This window comes from Myiozetetes cayanensis, unplaced genomic scaffold, assembly GCF_022539395.1.
Source record: "Myiozetetes cayanensis isolate MyiCay16 unplaced genomic scaffold, myiCay2020 scf3, whole genome shotgun sequence".
Taxonomy (NCBI): Eukaryota; Metazoa; Chordata; class Aves; order Passeriformes; family Tyrannidae; genus Myiozetetes; species Myiozetetes cayanensis.
In genome coordinates, this window is record NW_026087521.1 from 1,880,667 (window position 1) to 1,899,652 (window position 18,986).

Consider the following 18,986-nt stretch of genomic DNA (forward strand, 5'->3'; position numbering starts at 1 on the left):
CATCCATCCATGGTCTGGGGACTGTGGGCAGGGACACCTTCCACTAGAGCTGTGTTTGATGCTTATCTGTAAATATTTGAAATACTGGTAGTGTTCCCTTGAAGTTGTGTTTTATCTAATACTCTTTTGAACTGTGAGTGAAGCTGAGAGAGCGTGTCATGAAGCCACATTGAATGAATAACAGTGACACTGCTGGATCTTCAGATGTAATTGTCTCACAGAGCAGGGATGCTGATTTTCTGGACACTGGGAAAGAAGGATAGAGAGGAAATAAGCTTTTTACTGACGACATCACAGCGAGTCCAGGGGAGTGTGGCTTTATTTCACTGTCCTCATTACCCCTCTGATGTTGGGGCACATATGGTGACTTTGAAGCGACTCTTCTTCACTGTAAATTAGGAATATTGATAGTTCCTTAATGCAAATGTCCTCAGTAACTATCCTGTTGTACTCCCATGCTGCTGTAACTCAGAAATCCGTGTTGTAGAGAGCCAGGCAAATCACTCCTGCCTTGTTTCTGCTTGTGCAGATCCCCTGGTGAGAAACTTTCAGATTCTTAGTCATCCTTTTTGTGTCTTCATTAGAATTAAAGAATCCCAGAATGGTTTGGGTTGAGAGAGAACTTAAAGCTCATCTTGTTCCAACCTCCTTCCAGGGGCAGGGACACCTTCCACCAGAGCAGGCTGCCTCAACCTGGCCGTGAATTAACAGTGGCTGCTCTTAAAAAACTGAAGTTAAAAGTACATTATTTGTGAAACCCTACCTAGTGTTTCTTCAATAACAGAAAATGGAAAGCTATTAAAAATCCTTGGACAGATCCTTCAGGTTTCCTTTGCTCAGCCAAGGATAACGAGTTCCACGCAGGAACATCCTGAATTAATCTTTCCTCTTGCAAATCCAGCGAGTATTTGTGGTGCTCTGTCATGAAGCAATCATTTCAGTGCTGTTTGCCCTGCTGGTGCTGTGGCTGGGAGTGGGATGGAATTATTCTGTCACGTGTTCCAAGCGGGGACAGCGATCCCAAGTTGCTCCTGACATCCCGTGGAGAAGCGTAAGCTGTTCATGAATTATTCTGGGAGTGCCCAGTATTAAATAACCACCAGCTCAGCTCAGCTCAGCCCACAGAGCTTTTCACAGCTGCAGAGCTACTTGAAGGTCTCGTTTCTCCTTCTTTCTGCTCTTCCACCTCTTCACAAACAGCTGTGCTGGCACCGGGAGAGTTCCTTACCCTGATTGGAGTGGTGCTGTTGACTGAGCTCTGACACGTTCCACTCCACAAGCATCATCTTTGAATGTTGTGTTGTTTTTTTCTTTTCAAATAAACCAGAATCTGGTTTATTTGCTCAGTTCTTTCAGCCAGGACTGAATCCTGATGGATTCAGCCGAGGGGCAGAGCTCATCCAAGGAACATGTTTGACTTTGTTCTACGACTTTATCCAAGGGATTTTGTTTTGCCCTGGTGTTCCCTCAGCTGGTGAAACCCTTCACATCGTGAATTCCTTATTCACAGCCTTGGACTGGAGAGGCAAGCAAGAATTAGGAATTTCTGCCCTCCAGCAGCTCAGCTTAGAATCAGAGAAACACAGAACGGTGTGGGTTGGAAGAGACCTTGAGGATCACCCCGTTCCAACTTGATGAAGGGGCTTTGGAGGTCACAGTTGTTATATAAACATCCAAGAGAATATCCCTTGGACAGCTTTAGAAAATCAGAATCCTATAAACCCTTTATTCAATGTGTTTACCTGCGAGATGGTGATCACTTCATACACATTGCAACGTTGGTTTCCCCCTCCAGCAACGCCGACATTTAACTTTCTTCCCTTTGATCAATACAGTCCATTAGGAGGGAGGGAACTCAACAGGGCCGGATGAAATATTAATTGTGCACTTTTTAGCTGGATGCAGATTCATTCTGAGCAGGGGAGTCTGGCACAGCATCCCTGTGTTTCTCTGTTCCACAGAATCCTGAGTCTGCACTTGGGGACGTGTGTTTTTGTGGAAATACCTCAATTTAAATGTGAAATGCAAATGTGCTTGTCTGGTCAGCAGACAGGTTTGAAGCGCTGACTGTGTGGGGTTTTTTTTAAGACTTATGTCAACTTTTAAAATCCATTATTCCAAATTGAGGTAGCACATTAATGGAGAGGACAAGCCAATATACTCTCCGTGTTTGCCACAATCTTTTCTCCCCTTTTTAGAAATCATGGATACATTCATTAAATCTCCCCTCAGGCTACCACCAGTTTTGCACCCAGCGAGGTACTTTGGGGCCTGGAATGGAGAAAACAACCTTTAAATTAGTCTTAGTAGAGCATGGAGTCATGAGTTAAGATTTTTTAATTTTATATGAATTAATAATTAAGATAACAACAGAATTTCTGGGAGGGAGGACAGGTGGGGTAGGGCAGTTACTGCAGGATATTGTTAGAGTAGGATAACTGTAGTAGGATAACTAATAACTATAGGATTGTTACTGTAGGATAACGAGGGGGAATTGGAATGAAATGATCTTTAAGGTCCCTTCCACCAAAGCATTTGGTGATTTTATGATCTGAAGGTCTGGTGTGATGTGTTGGGAGGGGGAAGCACATGCTCGTGTTTCAGCCACTGTAGGTTTCCTCTGTTTGCTTGCAGAGAAAATTAAGTAATTTTACAGAACTTCTTTATGAAGTCAAGTGAGTGAAACTCTCCCTTCACACCTCAGTGGCCAAGAGTTAAATTGGTGTGTTTTGTGTGCTGGGAATCGTCCGAGTCCCCTGGAAATTGATGGATGTTCTCATTAAGGACAGCCCTTGCTGGCTGCAGTTCCAGGACAAGGAGCGTGGTTGGAACATCAGGCTCTGCCCTGGGACATCTGGCTGCCTCCTCCCTCCCCAGGAGTAAAGCCTCTTGTTTTTAATGCTTTAAGCATCCTTTGTTGGGATTTCCCACAAACACGACTCGGTGATTTCCCAATTACGGCCAGGAAGGTTAAAACCCCTCAGTCTCTTCCTTTTTATTATTAATTTGTTCTGTGTTTCCTAATCTTTGGTGGCTGAGATTTACAAATACCTTTTCCAGGGATGTTTTTAATGAGGCCGAGCCATCTGTGGGATCAAATCCTACAAATCTCACGGCCCCCAGAATCAAAGCTCCCTTTGGGGAGGGGGAGCTTTGCTTTGCAGCGCTTGACGGGGGTGATTTTTTTTTATTTTTTTTAAAGGAAATTCACCTGTTCCTGGCTGCAGGGTGAAGAATGAATCACCAATTACCTCCAACATGTTCCAACATGACACTTCCCATTGCAAGGAGCTTGTAGTGTTTAGTCAGGGCCCCCCCGGCTATGTCACCATCCACTCCAAAACCACGGGGTGGAAAGACAGCACTCCTTGATCAGCCACTAATATTTGTGTGTGTGAGGGAGCTGCAGGGAGGGAGGTCAGTGCCACAGACCTTTGTTTTCCCATCAGAGCCCCTGAAGAAGATGGAGTGATCAAAGCAGGATGCCGGAGCAGCGGCAGGATCTCATTACTTCGGGAGCTGCTGGGGCTGCATCAGGCACCGCTGATTTACATTCACAGCACCTCCTGCTCTCGCTGCAGCTCATTTGCTGCTGCTTGTAATTAACCACTTCTTCCCCCTTTTTTTTTTTTTAATTTTTTTTCCAGTAGTTTTGGTCTAAATCAAGAAAAAAAAAAAAACAAACCACAGTCGTTTCTGTTCGGACTCCCCCTGAGGGAAATCACGGCGGTAAAACCAAAATATACATTAAACATTTTGGGGGAGTAATGTCAGGTCTTGTGCTTTGTTGGAAAGTGCTGTCAGAGCCAGCAAATAAGGTTTGTAAAAACAGTATTCAGATGTCTTATAAAGTATATGGGATCCCAGAATGGTTTGGGTTGGAAGGGTCCTTAAAGATCATCCAGTTCTGCCCCTCTGCTACTGGCAGGGACACCTCCCACTATCCCAGATTGCTCCAAGCCTTATCCAGCCTGGCCTTGGACACTTCCAGGGAAGTGCTAAGCTTCTCCTGCTACCTCCTAGTTTGGTTTTAAAAGTAAAACTTAAGGTTTTGTGAGTAAAATCTGTTACTGGAGTTGAAAATGGTGTTGCACATCCCTCGCCTCTAAAAAGCAAAATGGTGTTAAAAGTAAAATGTTTAAAAAAAAAGCTGTATGGTATAAAAATATTTAATTTAACTATCCCACTGTGGGAAACATAAGATTTTAGGAGAACAGGTGGGCTGTAATAGCTGTTCTCTGAGCAGGGCTGCACTTGTAATTGCAGTTTATCTTCCAGTATTGCTTTTTATGCCCCCTGTTCGCTCAGGGCAGCCCCAACCGGGTGAATCTCCATCAGATTTGGACCTTGGTCAGGGTTTCAGCACAATGTGTGATGTCAGACACGTTCCCTGGACTTCCAGCACCCAGTCCAAGAACCAGTTGCTGGTTTATTTCCATTTTTAAAAGTAAAATCCTCCTTCTTCCACTGAGGAGCAGCAGAAATGCTGGGACATAAATTGCTGTTATCCCTTAGGGCTTGGGGGTGGACCAAGGTCAATGTTTGCCAAATTTAGTTTGGAATTAAGTGGTTAATTGCTGCCATTTTTTTACATCAGCTTTATAAAAAGTTCTTCCTCTTAGAGTATATTATACCTATATAGATGTATGTCTTCTAGGTATATTTGTGTGTATATATATTATATGTATTTTATATATATATTTGTATATGTATTTATAGATAATGTGTATTATATCTTTATATCTAATAGATTTACATATTAGATATTTTTATATCTTTTACATATGTATTTATATTTTTATGTATATTTTGGAGGTTTTTTCAGTGAATTGGTTCAGGTCTCATTTACAGTAAGAGGTTCCAAGTCACCACATCTTTTGGTTTCCATTTTAATTAGAATCAAGCAGTGATATTTTGGCCTTCTATGCTGATCCTTCAGTGGCATTTCCAACATAAGATAATTAGGGTTGTTTTGGGTTTTTTTTTAAGTATAATTTTGTTTCTTAAGCAGTTCTGTTATCCATGAATTGACCAGGATACCAGAATGTACATTTTTGACCAAGGGAACAGCAGGAATCCTGCTCTCATGAGCTTTACTACTTTCTACCCCTAAATTTACACGATTTATCAATCCTACTCCTTTGATCAGGCAGAATTTGTCATTTGATAACTGAATTATGGACACTAATTACCTTTTATTAATATGACCATTTTGAAATTTTTTCCCTGAGCTCACCAAGCCTTATTAAAAAAACCCAAACAAACAAAAAACAAAGCAATGATTCTATTTTTAGCTTGAAATTTCCAGATTTTCCCAAGCTTTTCCAATGGGCATCTCTAAAAAAAGTCAATTAATTGATCCAAAGGCAGCTCTGCACCTCCTCACAGACCACCTGTGTCACTCTACCCACACTCGTGTCCTATACAGGAATTTTTCCCCTGTATTCTCTTTAACTTTTGCCCTGTTATTCTCAGTATTCCTCTGTCAAAAATGCTAAATTATTTCCTGAGCGTGCTGTTGGATTCTTTCCGTGGTGATCACCGCCTTTTTAAAGGATGAGCCCTGACATCTGGGGGAGAAAAGGGCCATGAACCAACTTTTTACAACCTTTTACGGTACCTGACAAATGCTCTTTCCAATTTTCCTGACCATGAGCTCCCTCCTGAAGCAAGTCCAGACTCTCCCTGCTGGTTTTTAGAGGGGATTTCCCAACTATTTATGATCTGCTTGGGCATTTTTGACCCTGATATTTATGTTCCACTTAGAAGCATGAAACCCACAGCACCTTCCAGCCCTAAAAGAGTATTAGGAAGACACAAATAAGAGAAATAATAAGAGAAAGTTAGGAGAATTTCTTCCCCTGGACAGTTTATGGGGCAGTAAAGCGTTAGCGGTGCTGTAGATCCAGAGCATCTGTAACTGAAATTGGAGAACTTGTCAGTGCTTAAAACCAAAATAACCATAAAGGCACACTCTGTGTCACTGTCCTCTGCCTCCCCATTCATCTGCCCGGGATATAAAATCCGAGAATATCCTGAAACATTTTAAAGCCAACGTTTAAACCCGGGGAAGGGACCTGAGTGGAAGAGATAAAACGATATTGTGTGTCTGGAGGGCCCCACCGGAGTGCCCTGTGTGGGGCTATAAACCTGATGAAGATGGACTGCCCTGCCAAGGGTGTGTTGAGATGGACAATACTCCCTGCAAATGCTGTGGATGTGCATTCCTGGAAGCAAAGGGAGATGGGGACACATCTGTCTGTGTGAAGGACAAACCTCTGTGCTGTCAGTGCAGCCCCTTCTCTTCCATCGCGTGCTCTTTTCCCTTACCCTCAAGGAGGTGCAGCAGTTGGGCCCCAAAAATTGTTGTAACCCTCTCAATAAATGAAGTCACCACCAGTGGGGTCAGTGTGGGGTTTAAAAGGAAGGTGTTTATTGATAAATTCAGTGCCAAATTCAGGGCGTTCGCCCGTTGTTCTCTGCTGAATATTTTGGCCCCCTTGTGGGAAGGTCAAATTCCACCATCACCCTCTTGTCAAGGATAACATTGTAAATTAATTCTTTTCCAATAATTACAGAGTGGTTTGGCTTGGAAGGGACATCAAAGAGAATCCAGTTCCATCTCCCTGCCATGGGCAGGGACACCTTCCACTATTCCCAGCTCCAACCCGGCCTTGGACACTCCCAGGGATCCAGGGGCAGCCACAGCTTCCCTGGGAAATCCAGTCCAGCCCCTCTTCACCCTCCCAACCAGCAATTCCTTCCCAATCTCCCATCTAAATGGCACTGGGAAGCCATTCCCTGTGTCCTGTCCCTCCATCCCTTGTCTCCAGCCCCTCTCCAGCTCTCCTGGAGCCCCTTTAGGCGCTGGAAGATCCAAAGGAATACAGATCAAACATTCCCCCTTCTTTTCCTTAGGAGGGTGTGTGTACTACTGAAATAACAATTCAGTGTGTAGTACTGAAATAATAATTATTACTTCTGCTGGAGTTCAGTGCTTGAATATAAAAATCCTCATCACATGGATCTCTGCTGAAAGGAACGACTGAAATACTGATAATTTCCCCTCCTTACTAGAATTCCCCAAGTGTGATACACATTTTCCTGGGTTCTTTATTTCACATGTGAAAATTCCTGTTGTAGGAATATACATTTAGACCCACTCTAAAGTGGAATCATTTTATTGTATGTAGAAAGAAATGAGAAAAAGCAGCTATTTCTTCCAAACTTCCCTTGCCACTTAACGTGGCTCCCCCTTCCAAAGGCATTTAGGAGCTCCCTTAAGCCCCTGGGTTGCTCCTGTGCATGCATTAGGGAGAGGCTTGGTGTAATATGGAACAGACTTGCCATATCATGGACACATTTATGAAGATTGATAACAGCCAGGGCTCTCTGTGTTAACTTTTATTGTCAAACAGGCTGCAGGAGAAACTGCCTGGTATTGCTTTTGCCCTGATTTATGAAAAGGTTGCTGCATGAAAAAGGCATCACATAAACCAGCTCTGCTGGCAGGAGCATTATAAAATGGGGTTGTAAGTAGAGCAAACAATAACTAACTATAATTATGTTCATTATTGTCTCTCTGAGCTCCCTGAACCCTTCTGAGGGGGGGGGAGCTCCCACTCTGCTTTAAACTACTCACCTTTCCCACATGTGGGATGAACAGGATCAGGTCCTGCTGCTTTCTAGAGGCAGCACCCCCAAAAGACACCTTTTGTTGTTTGTGCCATGACCTGAAAGAGGTGTAAATTATTTATTTAAGTTATAGCTGTTTGCAGGATGCCAAAAAGAGGAGGAAGAGGAAGAGGAGGAAAGGTCTGTGGAAAAAAACCACTGTTCCTCTTCCAATTTCCATCACTGATGCATCTTCCCCTAAATTATTACTGTTCTCCTGCAAGGGTTATTCCAGACTGTGTTGTATTTAGACCCCTCAAAAACAAAACCAAAAACCCCAGCGGGGTGCCAAAGATCACCAGTTTTCATTTGTGGATGGCAGGAGGATTCATTTTCTTCCTCTCAGCCTGGTCCCATCCTTTGTAAGAAGACGAGCCCCGGCAGCAGCAGAGTCGAAATCTTCAGTCAGCAGCAATTAGCAGGAAAACTTTAGTGAGAACCAGTTGAAATCAAGGGGCCACGACCTAACTTGGGAGAAACTGTGGTGGTTAATCTAAAGTTTGTCAAACTTGGGCTACTTTAACTAACTTGAAAGCAGCGCTCTCCCAGACTACCTGGAGACCTTGGCAGGAGGAATAGGAGCTTGAAAATCCTCTGTGCCGAGGTTATAAAACACAAGGCATCAGAATGACTCGCTTGGAATCAGAGGGAAGCTCCATTAAATAGCCTGGTGTCTAATTAATGCTGCCAGAACACAGAGTGTGAGGAGAGACCTTTGGAAGATCTTTGTGAGTTGGCAGAGAAGTTTCCCTGCAATCCCCTCTGCCTGCTGGTGTCAAAGTGCTCTCCAGGTACCCTCACAGAATCATGGAATGGTTTGGGTGGGAAGGGACTTGAAGCTCATCCAGTTCCACCTCCTGCCACAGGCAGGGACACCTCCCACTAGCCCAGGTTGGTACAACCTGGCCTTGGACACTCCCAGGGATCCAGGGGCAGCCACAGATGCTCTGGGAAATCCAGTCCAGCCCCTCCCCACCCTCCCAGCCAGCAATTCCTTCCCAATCTCCCATCTAACCCTCTGGCTCTGGGAAGCCATTCCCTGTGTCCTGTCCCTCCATCCCATATCCCAAATCCCTCTCCAGCTCTCCTGGAGCCCCTTTAGGCCCTGCAAGGGGCTCTCAGGTCTCCCTGGAGACTTCTCTTCTCCAGGTGAACATTCCCAGCTCTCCCAACCTGGCTTCAGAGAGAGCAGAGGGGCTCCATCCCTTTGGAACATCACCTTCATCCCATCTTACAGCAGTCTGAGGAAAATATTCAGCAGTGTTCACTGTTCCAGCAGCGAAAAATTATGAAGCGAAAAATAATTTTCAAATAACGGAAGCGATGAAAAAACGTGAATTATTGGGATTTACAGCTCATCTCTCTGAGTCAGTTCCCGATTCTTCCGTGGTCAGAGGTGCCTTTTCCCTGCCAACGCTCTGAAAAGGACGTTGAGGTCATTATGTTTTAATATTTCTGTGACACCTTGTACAAGCACATTAAGCCCAAGATATATTATAGCAAGGCCCAGTACCCACTTATTATCAGCGTGTTCTCAGGGTGATTATTACTCTTTGTGGTACTTGATGACACTTTATTGTTGTGGCTGATTGTGTTTTATGAAAAGAGCGGCTCATCCTCGGCCCGGTTCAAGACCTGGAGAAGCACATGTAGCCTTTGTGGCTTATCACAGTGAATCCAAGCCCTTTATTTTTTATTTTTTTGTTAAATAACTCCATGCCCAAATGAAAAATTGGCATTTATTCCACTATCTCTTAAGATTACAACCTTCAGTTCCCCCAAGTAATCATCACCCATGGGAGCAGCGACGCTTGAAGTGTTTAACTGTTGATTGCTTTCTCTGGATGCTGCTTCTGCTCATAATATCTCTTATTTTTGTGGCCAGTAAACAGGGGTTTGGGCCTTTTATAGCTGGAGAAGATAGTTAAACATATATATTGCTCTGGAGAGTAATATTTGGATAATAACGTACCACAAGTTACTGTGGCAGTTGACCTTTGCTGCAGATGAGAAACGTGTCTCCTTGTTAAAACATATTATTTAGCACCTTTATAAAGGGAAAACTGGCTGGTTTGTTTTGTTGTTGGTTTGGTTTTTTTTTTAGTGCAGTAGTTTAAGGTGCTGTGAAGGTTTTATTGCCACAGTTTTGGGATGATGGTGTTACTCAGGCGTTCCCAGAGCCTGCAGTGAGTTGTAGCTCTTGGGAAATAAGTGGCAGCAATAAATCTGCAACGTGGTTCCCTGCCATGGGTTTGGTTTATGCTGCTTATTTAGTGGGTTTTTTTTGGCTCTGCCTGTGTTCTTCACGCAGTGATGTAACATTACTGTGGGAAATTTAATGTAGGGACAGGGATAAAATTAAGATGGGTGATTTAAGTGGATAGAACTGTGTATTTTTTTGGCAACTTCCTACAGAAGCAGGGTTTAAACTGTTGCAGAATTAACCTTTCCTTTACAAATTAGACATATTACATTGTATTTTAGTGTAGTTTGTAATGGTAGTTAACATATCCAAGCAGTCCTGGAACTGAATCTGTTGGAAACATCAGCCAGAGCATCCATCCAGCTTCCCAAAGCCTGGATCTGCCTCACCATGAGCTGGAGCTGGAGCTGAGGAGACCACCCTGCTGCACCTAAACCTTCAGAAACAACCCCCCCCCAAAAGTCCTGATTAGGACTTAACGTTCTGCTCAGTGCTTGGGAGTGTCTGAGGGGATCATTCTTTGTCTCTGGACCTGCCAAGCTGGGTTTGATCAGTGCAAGACCGAGTTATTTCTCTCTATATAATATATAGGTACATAATATATCCCCCTGCTCCTTCCAGAGTTCCTTCTAATTAAAGACTGTAGTTGCTACATTATCTTTTCCACGCTGTAGAAGGGTCCATGCCCCTGTTAGAAGTAATTTGTGTCATTATCATCCGTGTGGTTGTTTATTTTAGGATCCTGCTATTCCATAAAAACTGCCCCTTGAGCTAAAAAGGGACGTGCATCCTAAATTTGGGTAATTCCAGCACGCAGCTGCAGGGACCAGCTGTGTGTGAGGTACATTTGTGTGATAATTGTTGGTGTATTTTGTGTTTTCAGGGGGTTTTTGTTCTTTTCTTTTTTCCCCAGGGAGGGGAGTTTTGTAAACAAATGGTGGTTTGGGATAATGGAAGTCAATTTATATCAATTGAAATGGAAATACTCAAACTGGTTTTGTCTGTCTGGGATGGTGGGAATCTTGTCTTCTTTTCATGGCTTGCCCCTCAAGCTTTTTGGAGTGTAAGCAGGTCAGAGATGTCCTGAGATTGTTGGGCAACAGCTGGGAGTGGGTTTTTAAGGAACACTGTGAAAATGAAGGAATTATGCAGTGATACCATTTCACCTCCAACAAGTAGTGGAGTGGGGCTTTCCCGAGCCAGAAATTGCAGTTTGGGTTGTAATCTCATGATGGACTCCTCAAACCTTACTGTGCAATTATCTTCTGAACCCAAATGAGCTCATGATGACCCCAATATCCTCCAGCACTGACTACCAGCTTTTCATAAGGTTTGGAAAAGATTTGAATTATTTTATCATTGTAAATCTGCCAGAAAGACTCTCTGGCTGCCTCTCTCTTGTAATTTCCCAGATCCATCTCGTGTTGTCCTTCCCAAGGCTGAAGAGATCCAGTCCTCATGTAGTGTCCCCAAGAGCCTGAAGATTTACCTTGGCAACTTGTTCCTTGGTCAAATTAGGATTCACAGCCAGGAAGTCTTTTCCTGATCCTCATCCCATTGTCTCCCTCTTGTAAGCCCCAGCCCAAGGAAGGGTTTCAGAAAGGGCAGAACTTTGCACATGCAAATGTGGAATTACTCAGAATGGTTTGGGTTGGAAGGGACATTAAGGATCGTGTCATTCCACCCCCTGCCATGGGCAGGGACACCTCCCACTATCCCAGGTTGCTCCAACCTGGTCTTGGACACTTCCAGGGATCCAGGGGCAGCCACAGCTTCTCTGGGCAACCTGTGCCAGGGTCTGCCCACTCTCCCAGCCAGGAATTCCTTCCCATTATCCTTCTGACAGTGGGAAGCCATTCCCTGTGTCCTGTCCCTCCAGGCCTTGTCCCCAGTCCATCTCCAGCTTCTTGAAGTTCTGTATTTCTTTGCTTTTACCAGAATTAAGATCATTGCTTCTCCCTGTGAACCTCAGAGATTCTCTTCCCTCCCCTCCTGCAGTAAATAAGTTCTTGCAACACAAGAAATCGTTTCCATTTCGCTTTCGCTAAAGAGCTGAACCAATACCTGAACAACTCACCAGGTGTTTTTCCAGGTGGGAAACATCCACTGGGTTGAAAAGAAAAGCCCTCTCTAAAGGTCAGTAGAACTATCTGCCAGTCTTGCTTGTTAAACCAGGCTTTTGTCAACATATTGAACTTGACTCGGTGCTCCCCAGACATAATTAAATGTCTGTCTTCATGTGCTGTGTGTGTGTGAAAATGCTGGAATGGGCCTTTCCTCCCCTTCCCATCTCTGTCCCTAAATTCCAAAGGTCAGAATGTTGGAAATAGATCTTTATTTGCTTTTTTTGAGAGGGCCGGGCGAGAGATGAAATAAAGGAGGGGATGGCAAACATTTACCAACCTACGATTTTGTGGGTGCTGGGATTTCGGGAGGAAAAAAACCCTAAAGATAACACGGGGAATATTAACACTGGGCTTGATCAAAGGCGCAGTAATTGTATTTACCCCCTAAATAAGTCATTTCTTTAATATTGCCACAGAGATTTTGCATTTTCTGCTGTGGAGCAGAGAGCTCTGTGGTCCTCTGCCATCGTTTCATCACGGATTCGTTGGGAAAGTTCTTGCTTTCACACCTTTTGGAGGAGTCACGCTGTGCGTTCAAGCGTAAACAAAAGCAAGAACCAGCTCTGCAGTGCTTGATCTTTTGCTGGCAGCGCTTCCCACACGGTGCTTGTGTGAGGGCTCTGTGTGGGCACAGCTCGAGCAGGGACCGCTTTGTGCCGTCAGCTGTGGATACCCAGCGCTCAGAGCCGTGTCGTTCCTTCCAAAGGATTCTCAGACGAGCAGGAACCGTTTGGTTTGCGCTCCGCGCGTTCCGTAACCCGCCCGCGACTCGTCACCCGCTTCATGTGCGAAGAGAAACCTCGACAATAATTTAATATAAGGAGTAAATTAATGTAAAAACTAAAAATAATGCGAGAACCTTCATTACCCTATTGCCCTTTTGTCTTTTTTATTTTCTCCTGCTATCTTGTTTTGCGACTGTTTCCTCCACACAACAAGCCAGGCTTGGAAATTCTCTTGGCGGCGATGCTGCTGGAAGTGGCTCTTTTTGGAGGAGGTAATTTTGAGAAGAACCCGCTCAGCAGCAGCTTTTTGGTGTCATGATGGAGGGTGCAGCTGCCTGGCTGCTGCTTCAGGTGTTGTCACAGCTTTGAGCTGACTTTCTCTCTGGGTCTCCTCAGCTGCGCTCATGTTTCTCCCTGCAGAATATCTCAGATGTGGCCTTCCTTGTCCATCTGCTCAGCTAAATCCATCAACTGCTCAGCCTACCAGTGACTGCAGTGTTTATTTTGCAGTTATTTTCTCCCCTCTGGCCATGAGAAGTGAAGTCTTACCCTGACTGTGTCAGGTGAAAGCAGCGCTGAGGTTCCTCCTAGCCCAGATTCACATCATCTCCTCTGGTCCTGTCACTGGTGTCCCCATCAGTGCTGTCCCACTCAAGTCACACATCTTCACTTTGAAGCCCAGTAGGTCCCATTTCAGCTTCCCAATTCCCTATTTACTTTCTCCCTGAAGGATTTGTGATGCCCCTTTCTATCCCTCACTCGTCCTCTTTTCCAACAGTCCAGAGAAGCTGTGGCTGCCTCATCTCTGGAAGTGTCCAAGGCCAGGTTGGGTGGGGCTTGGAGCAGCCTGGGATAGTGGAAGGTGTCCCTGCCCATGGCAAGGGATGGAACTGGATGGTCTTGAATGTCCCTTCCAACCCAACCCATTCTGTGGTTCTGTGTGATTAATTCATCCTTAAACCCTTTCCTTAGGCTTTCCCCCATTCACTCTTTCTCAGAAGGAATTTCCTACTAGATATAGACAATATCAATTGATTAAATTCCCAGAAATCCTTCTGAAAATCCCCATGGCTGCTCATAAAGCACTTGTAAACAGTTCCACTTCATGGGCTGCTTGCCGTGAGGGTGCGGATTTGCCTCAGTTTCCTTGTGTTTCACCGTCTGTTTCCATCAATTTGTTCTTCCTTATCTTTGCATGCATTATAAGAACATTGAGAAAAGAAACATCTTTTTCTTGTTTGCCTTTTATTTTGCATTCTGCCAGCACTGCTGGGGTCTCCTCTCCTACATCAGTTGGATGTTCCGTGTCGCTCGGCCTCGGACCCGCAGGATCGGCCTGCGCTCTTTTATTGAGCGCTGCAGAGGTAGCCTGAGATGCCAGGGGTTGCACAAATAAAATCAGATGGCTTTGATAGGTGTCAGCATTTTAATGAGGAATTAAATTAAGCCCTGGGTGCTCTGCCCATCTAATGGTGCTATTTTTCCCTCGCACGCTGCTTTTTTCGTCGCTGTTTCCCCCCCCCCTTCCCCGCCATATTTTACGACAATTGCCTCGAGTCCTGATCTGGTGGGATTGTGCCAGATACCTGCACAGCTGGAAACTCATCAGCCATTCAGATTCCTTCAGTCAGGATGTCAGTTTTATCACAAAACTCGCAAAGCTCACCGTGGTGATTTCCAATTTCCTCTTTAGTAGACATTTTGTTTGAATGCCATGAAGGGGCTCCTTCCCCGGAGCCCCCAGGAGCACAATAAGCTATGCTCTTTGAGAGAGCCCAGATGACTACAAAGTTCCCTTCATTAAATTTTCTTTTCATGCTTTAGCATAGAATATTTCTCTTTAAGGCTCTCTGCCTCTCTCTGGTTTTCTTTTGTGTTTTCATCTTATTACCTTTATGAGGTTGTGATGCATCAGCTCGATGGGGAAGGGGGGGGTGTGGGGCTCCCTCAGAGGAGGTTTATTCCACCACACAGGAATATTTGAGGTGCTTGAGGAGCAGCTGGAGAAGGGAAAGCAGATCAAGTAATTGTAAACTTAATAAAAACACGTCGCTCCTAACGTGCCACGCGGCTCAGGCTGCTGCTCATATTGACTTTTTGCTTTCAGATTTCGGGCGTGTTGATTCTGTGAAGGAGTTATTGAGTTGCACTGAGTGGAGATGGAAATCTGTCAGCCCTCCCTGGCACTCCTGCTGCACTCCTAACACTTTGTCTTTTTCCTTCGGTTTGGTTGTGAAATCCCCAAGCAATTAAACAAATAAATGCAGTCATGGGGCAGAATCTGATTTATTGACAGCAACTTTTTACCTGTGCAGATAGTGGCTGGATGAGGGGAAATGGTTTTAAACTGAAAAAGAGGAGATTTAGATTAGATAAAAGGGAGAAATTCCTGGCTGGGAGGGTGGGGAGGCCCTGGCACAGGTTGCCCAGAGAAGCTGTGGCTGCCCCTGGATCCCTGGAAGTGTCCAAGGCCAGGCTGTAGCAACCTGGGCTAGTGGAGGTGTCCCTGCCCATGGCAGGAGGTGGAACTGGATGATCCTTAATGTCTCTTGCAACCCAAACCATTCCATGATTCTGTGATGACACTTTCCCTGCCCCATGTCCCAAAATACAGATCTCCCTCTCTCAGGACGTGGGATAGTTCAGGGAAGGGAATTCCTGCTCCAAGCAGGGTCAGCTCTGGCACCAGACCCAGCTTCTTTATCAGGTATTGAACACCCCCCCATTTTACAATGGATTCCACACACAAGTGCTGGGTTTGCACTGTTTGCCTTTTCTGACAGGCTTTTTCTTCAGTCAAACCCCACACACCCTTAAGTGCTTCTATAAAATGACCCTTATTCATAGAACCACACAATGGTTTGGGTTGGAAGGGACCTTAAATACCATCTCATTTCACCCCTTGCCACGGGCAGGGACACCTCCCACTATCCCAGGTTGCTCCAAACCCCGTCCAGCCTGGCCTTGGACACTTCCAGGGATCCAGGGGCAGCCACAGCTTCTCTGAGCAACCTGTGCCAGGGCCTGCCCACCCTCACAGAGAACAATTTCTTCCCAATATCCAATCTAAGGATTAATTGATGTAATCATAGGAACTTCAGGAAGTTCCTGTTAGGTAGATATTTCATTCCCCTTCTGAGGACCTTCCCTGCTGTTTGTGACCATCCCCCTGAGAGTCCTGTGATCCATCACCAGCAACAATCCAAGGCAAACCCTTTGGTGGGGTCACCCTAAAGGGTTCTTTCCCAAAGGGGAGATCCTGCAGCACGTGGTTTCTGGCCATCCAGTGCCAGGAAATAATCTCATGGAGTGCTTTCCCAAGAGTGCATTACGGGGGGTGTAACAAGCCCAGCTCGGATCGATGCGGGGACAACGCTCACCTTCAGCAGAGTAATCCAGGAAAACGGGCTGAGCTGAGCTGAAGGAAAAGGGACTTGTTCACTTCGACTTGGCATCAGGTCTGCAGTGCCTGGGCAGGACAGGGCTGAGAGCACGTTCTCAAAAGTCACCAGGGAAGAGTCAGAGCACGAAAACAAGTGACAGAGGGGCAGGAGACGACGTGTCTGAGGGGGCTCTGATATGTTGGCAAGGTACAGAATCCATGGAAGCATTCAGATAAGGGATAATAAATGGATTTTGGTCGCTGATGAGAAAAAAAAAGCAATCAAAAAAAGCTTTTTAACGAGGGTTAGAGAGTGCCCCATTGAAATTGCTCTAAATACATTGACAGAACTTACGCAGCAATCGCACAGCAGCTCGTTCCCTTCTCTCCTCACCTTTATATAACAAGTCACTTTAAAATCACTTGTGAATAAAAGGCACAGCAAGGTTTACCCTGGGTATTTTTTTTTTGTTAACTCATGGTTTATTGTATTGGTTTATCAATTCAGACCGGGGTTACAGGCATTTTAAACGAGCGCTCTGGTTTAGTTGGGTCTAAATCATCACCGCTGGGAGCCTACAGAGAGTCTACGTGGTGCTTCCTCTCGTTTTCCATCCCAGCATCCATGCCATCATCACCACTGTGCGTGCAGCAGTTTGTGGCTGTACATTCTGATGCCTCCCGTGCTTTTTGAAGTGCGTGCTGGTATCAGCAGAGGGGGGATTAAGGGAAAATCCTCCTCCCGTGAAGAGCCGACAGAAGTTCTGAACTCGGAGATCGTGCGGCGTGGAAGCACCTGGGACCGCATTTAAATTCTGGTTTAGGCCTTTCACAGATGTAGGGTAATGAATGAAAAAGAGAAAGGGGGATGTTTGATATAGGTACACAGTGTAAAATCAAGGTGACTTAACGTTACTTTTTTTTTTTTTTAGCGGAACATCTCGAGTGATTGTCAAGAAGTCACTTCCCCTAAGGAGCAGCATTTGTGCTCTGTGTTTCATTTCCTTATAGTGGTAAAATAGATGCCAATCAGCAAAGTCAGGCTCAGAACCACAGAATGGTTTGGGTTGGAGGGGATTTTAAAGCCCATCCAGTTCCAAACCCCGTGCCATGGGCAGGGACACCCTCCATTATTCCGGGTTGATCCAAGCCCTGTCCAGCCTGGCCTTGAGCACTTCCAAAGAGAGAAATTCTTCCCTGTGAGGGTGGGGAGGCCCTGGCCCAGGTTGCCCAGAGAAGCTGTGGTTGCCCCTGGATCCCTGGAAGTGTCCAAGGCCAGGTTGGATGGGGCTTGGAGCAACCTGGGATAGTGTTGGGGTTGGAAGTGAATGATCTTTAATGTCCCTTCCGACCCAAACCTGTCTGTGACTCTATAATAATAATAACAGTTTTAATAAAAAGAGTTGTGCCTTTGCTGAAATCCTTTTGAGCAGGAAGCCATGAAGTTCTTTCCTCTTTCCCCAGGAGATACGAGTCTCACCCCATCTGTGCTGACCTGCAGGATAAAATCCTCCAGTGCTACCGACAGCACGCTCAGGAGACCCTGAGCTGCTCTGCCCTGGCCAACCAGTACCTGCGCTGTGTCAACCACGCCAAACAGGTGAGCTGGACCCTGGAAAGACATGGAATGGTGGAGACAAGGGTTTATCATTGGTCTATAAGCATTTCCCAGCCTGTGTGTTCTCACCAACTCTGTGGAGGCCACTTGGACTTGGTTGAACTGCTCAGGTTTCCGTCCCTTCCCCTGGGAGGGTGTTGTTTAGTTTGGGAGCTGCTGGCAGATGTTACCTGCTACCTGCAGTTTTAGCAGTAAAAACAAAGGGGGTTAAACTACATGGTACTATTTGTGGGAAATTAATGGGTGTCTCAAAGATGGGCCACCAGCTGGAATTCTTCATTTCTCCTGTTTTTTGTTCTCCAAGGCTCTGATACTGTTTTTTACTGCCCTTCACCTTCTCTTGCCCTCCTCTCTTCCATCCTTTTAGGGCGTGCAGATTAAAACCTTTATGCTTTATTAGTGCAACATAAAATGATAGCAATGTGTACATAATTTATTTAAAAGAAGCTAAAATTCCTGAATGCTTATTCTTTTCCCCCCAGCTTACATCTCTCGAACGCAGAGATGCAAACGTTGACCTCGGCTGTGTTCTTAAAACAAGGCAGTTGGAAATGTGCTCGTAGAGCATATGCAGGATGTGTAAAAAGGGCTTAGGGAAGTCTGTTGATCTTTATTCTTGCTAAACTCTGCGAGTTAATATTTGAAGACGTGCAGGCACACGTTCTAACGTGTCAGCAGAGACCCAGAGAGCACGCCTGGTGTTTGATCGTGCTAATAATTTCCACCGGCCTCGATTCTGCCCGGGCAGAAAAGCAGCAGGACTTTGACTAGGATGATTCTCCGTGACCTCTCTGCTGGTACACTGCTGCTGTCCTGCATTCCTGACAAAAAAGGATTGTCCCGAAAGTCCTGGTGGAGTCCAATGCTGCTCGTGGTCTGGTGGTGTCTGAGACGTGGGAGGAGGAAATGGTGGTGGGGAAGTGTCAGGGAGATCACCCTGTTCCATTTAAAATCACCTCCTTTAATAAATTCTGGGGGATATTTGTTGTCCCTGTATCCCTGGAAGTGTCCAAGGCCAGGTTGGATGAGGCTTGGAGCAACCTGGTTTAGTGGAAGGGGGTGGGACTGGATGGGCTTTTGTTCTCTTCCACCACAAACCATTCTGGGATTCTGTTCCTGCCCATTTTTTAATGCACCAGGCTCCTTTTTTTTTAGGAAAAAAGCCAGTGAATAGTATTAGAATCACGGGATCATTCAGGTTGGAAAACATCCCTAAGACCATGGAGTCCAGCCATTCCCCCAGCACTGCCAAGGCCAC

The 18,986-nt window shown here is 45.4% G+C and overlaps 1 protein-coding gene across 4 annotated transcripts in view; it reads left to right on the forward strand.

Moving 5' to 3' along the window:
* The window catches only part of CHCHD3 (coiled-coil-helix-coiled-coil-helix domain containing 3), a 121,029-nt gene that overhangs the window by 98,146 nt on the left and 3,897 nt on the right, over positions 1-18,986 (forward strand). For all 4 annotated transcript variants that reach the window (XM_050325231.1, XM_050325232.1, XM_050325234.1 and 1 more), the window contains one exon: positions 17,575-17,710. In XM_050325231.1, the coding sequence (XP_050181188.1) occupies positions 17,575-17,710 (136 nt within the window). The remainder of the gene's footprint in view (positions 1-17,574; positions 17,711-18,986) is intronic.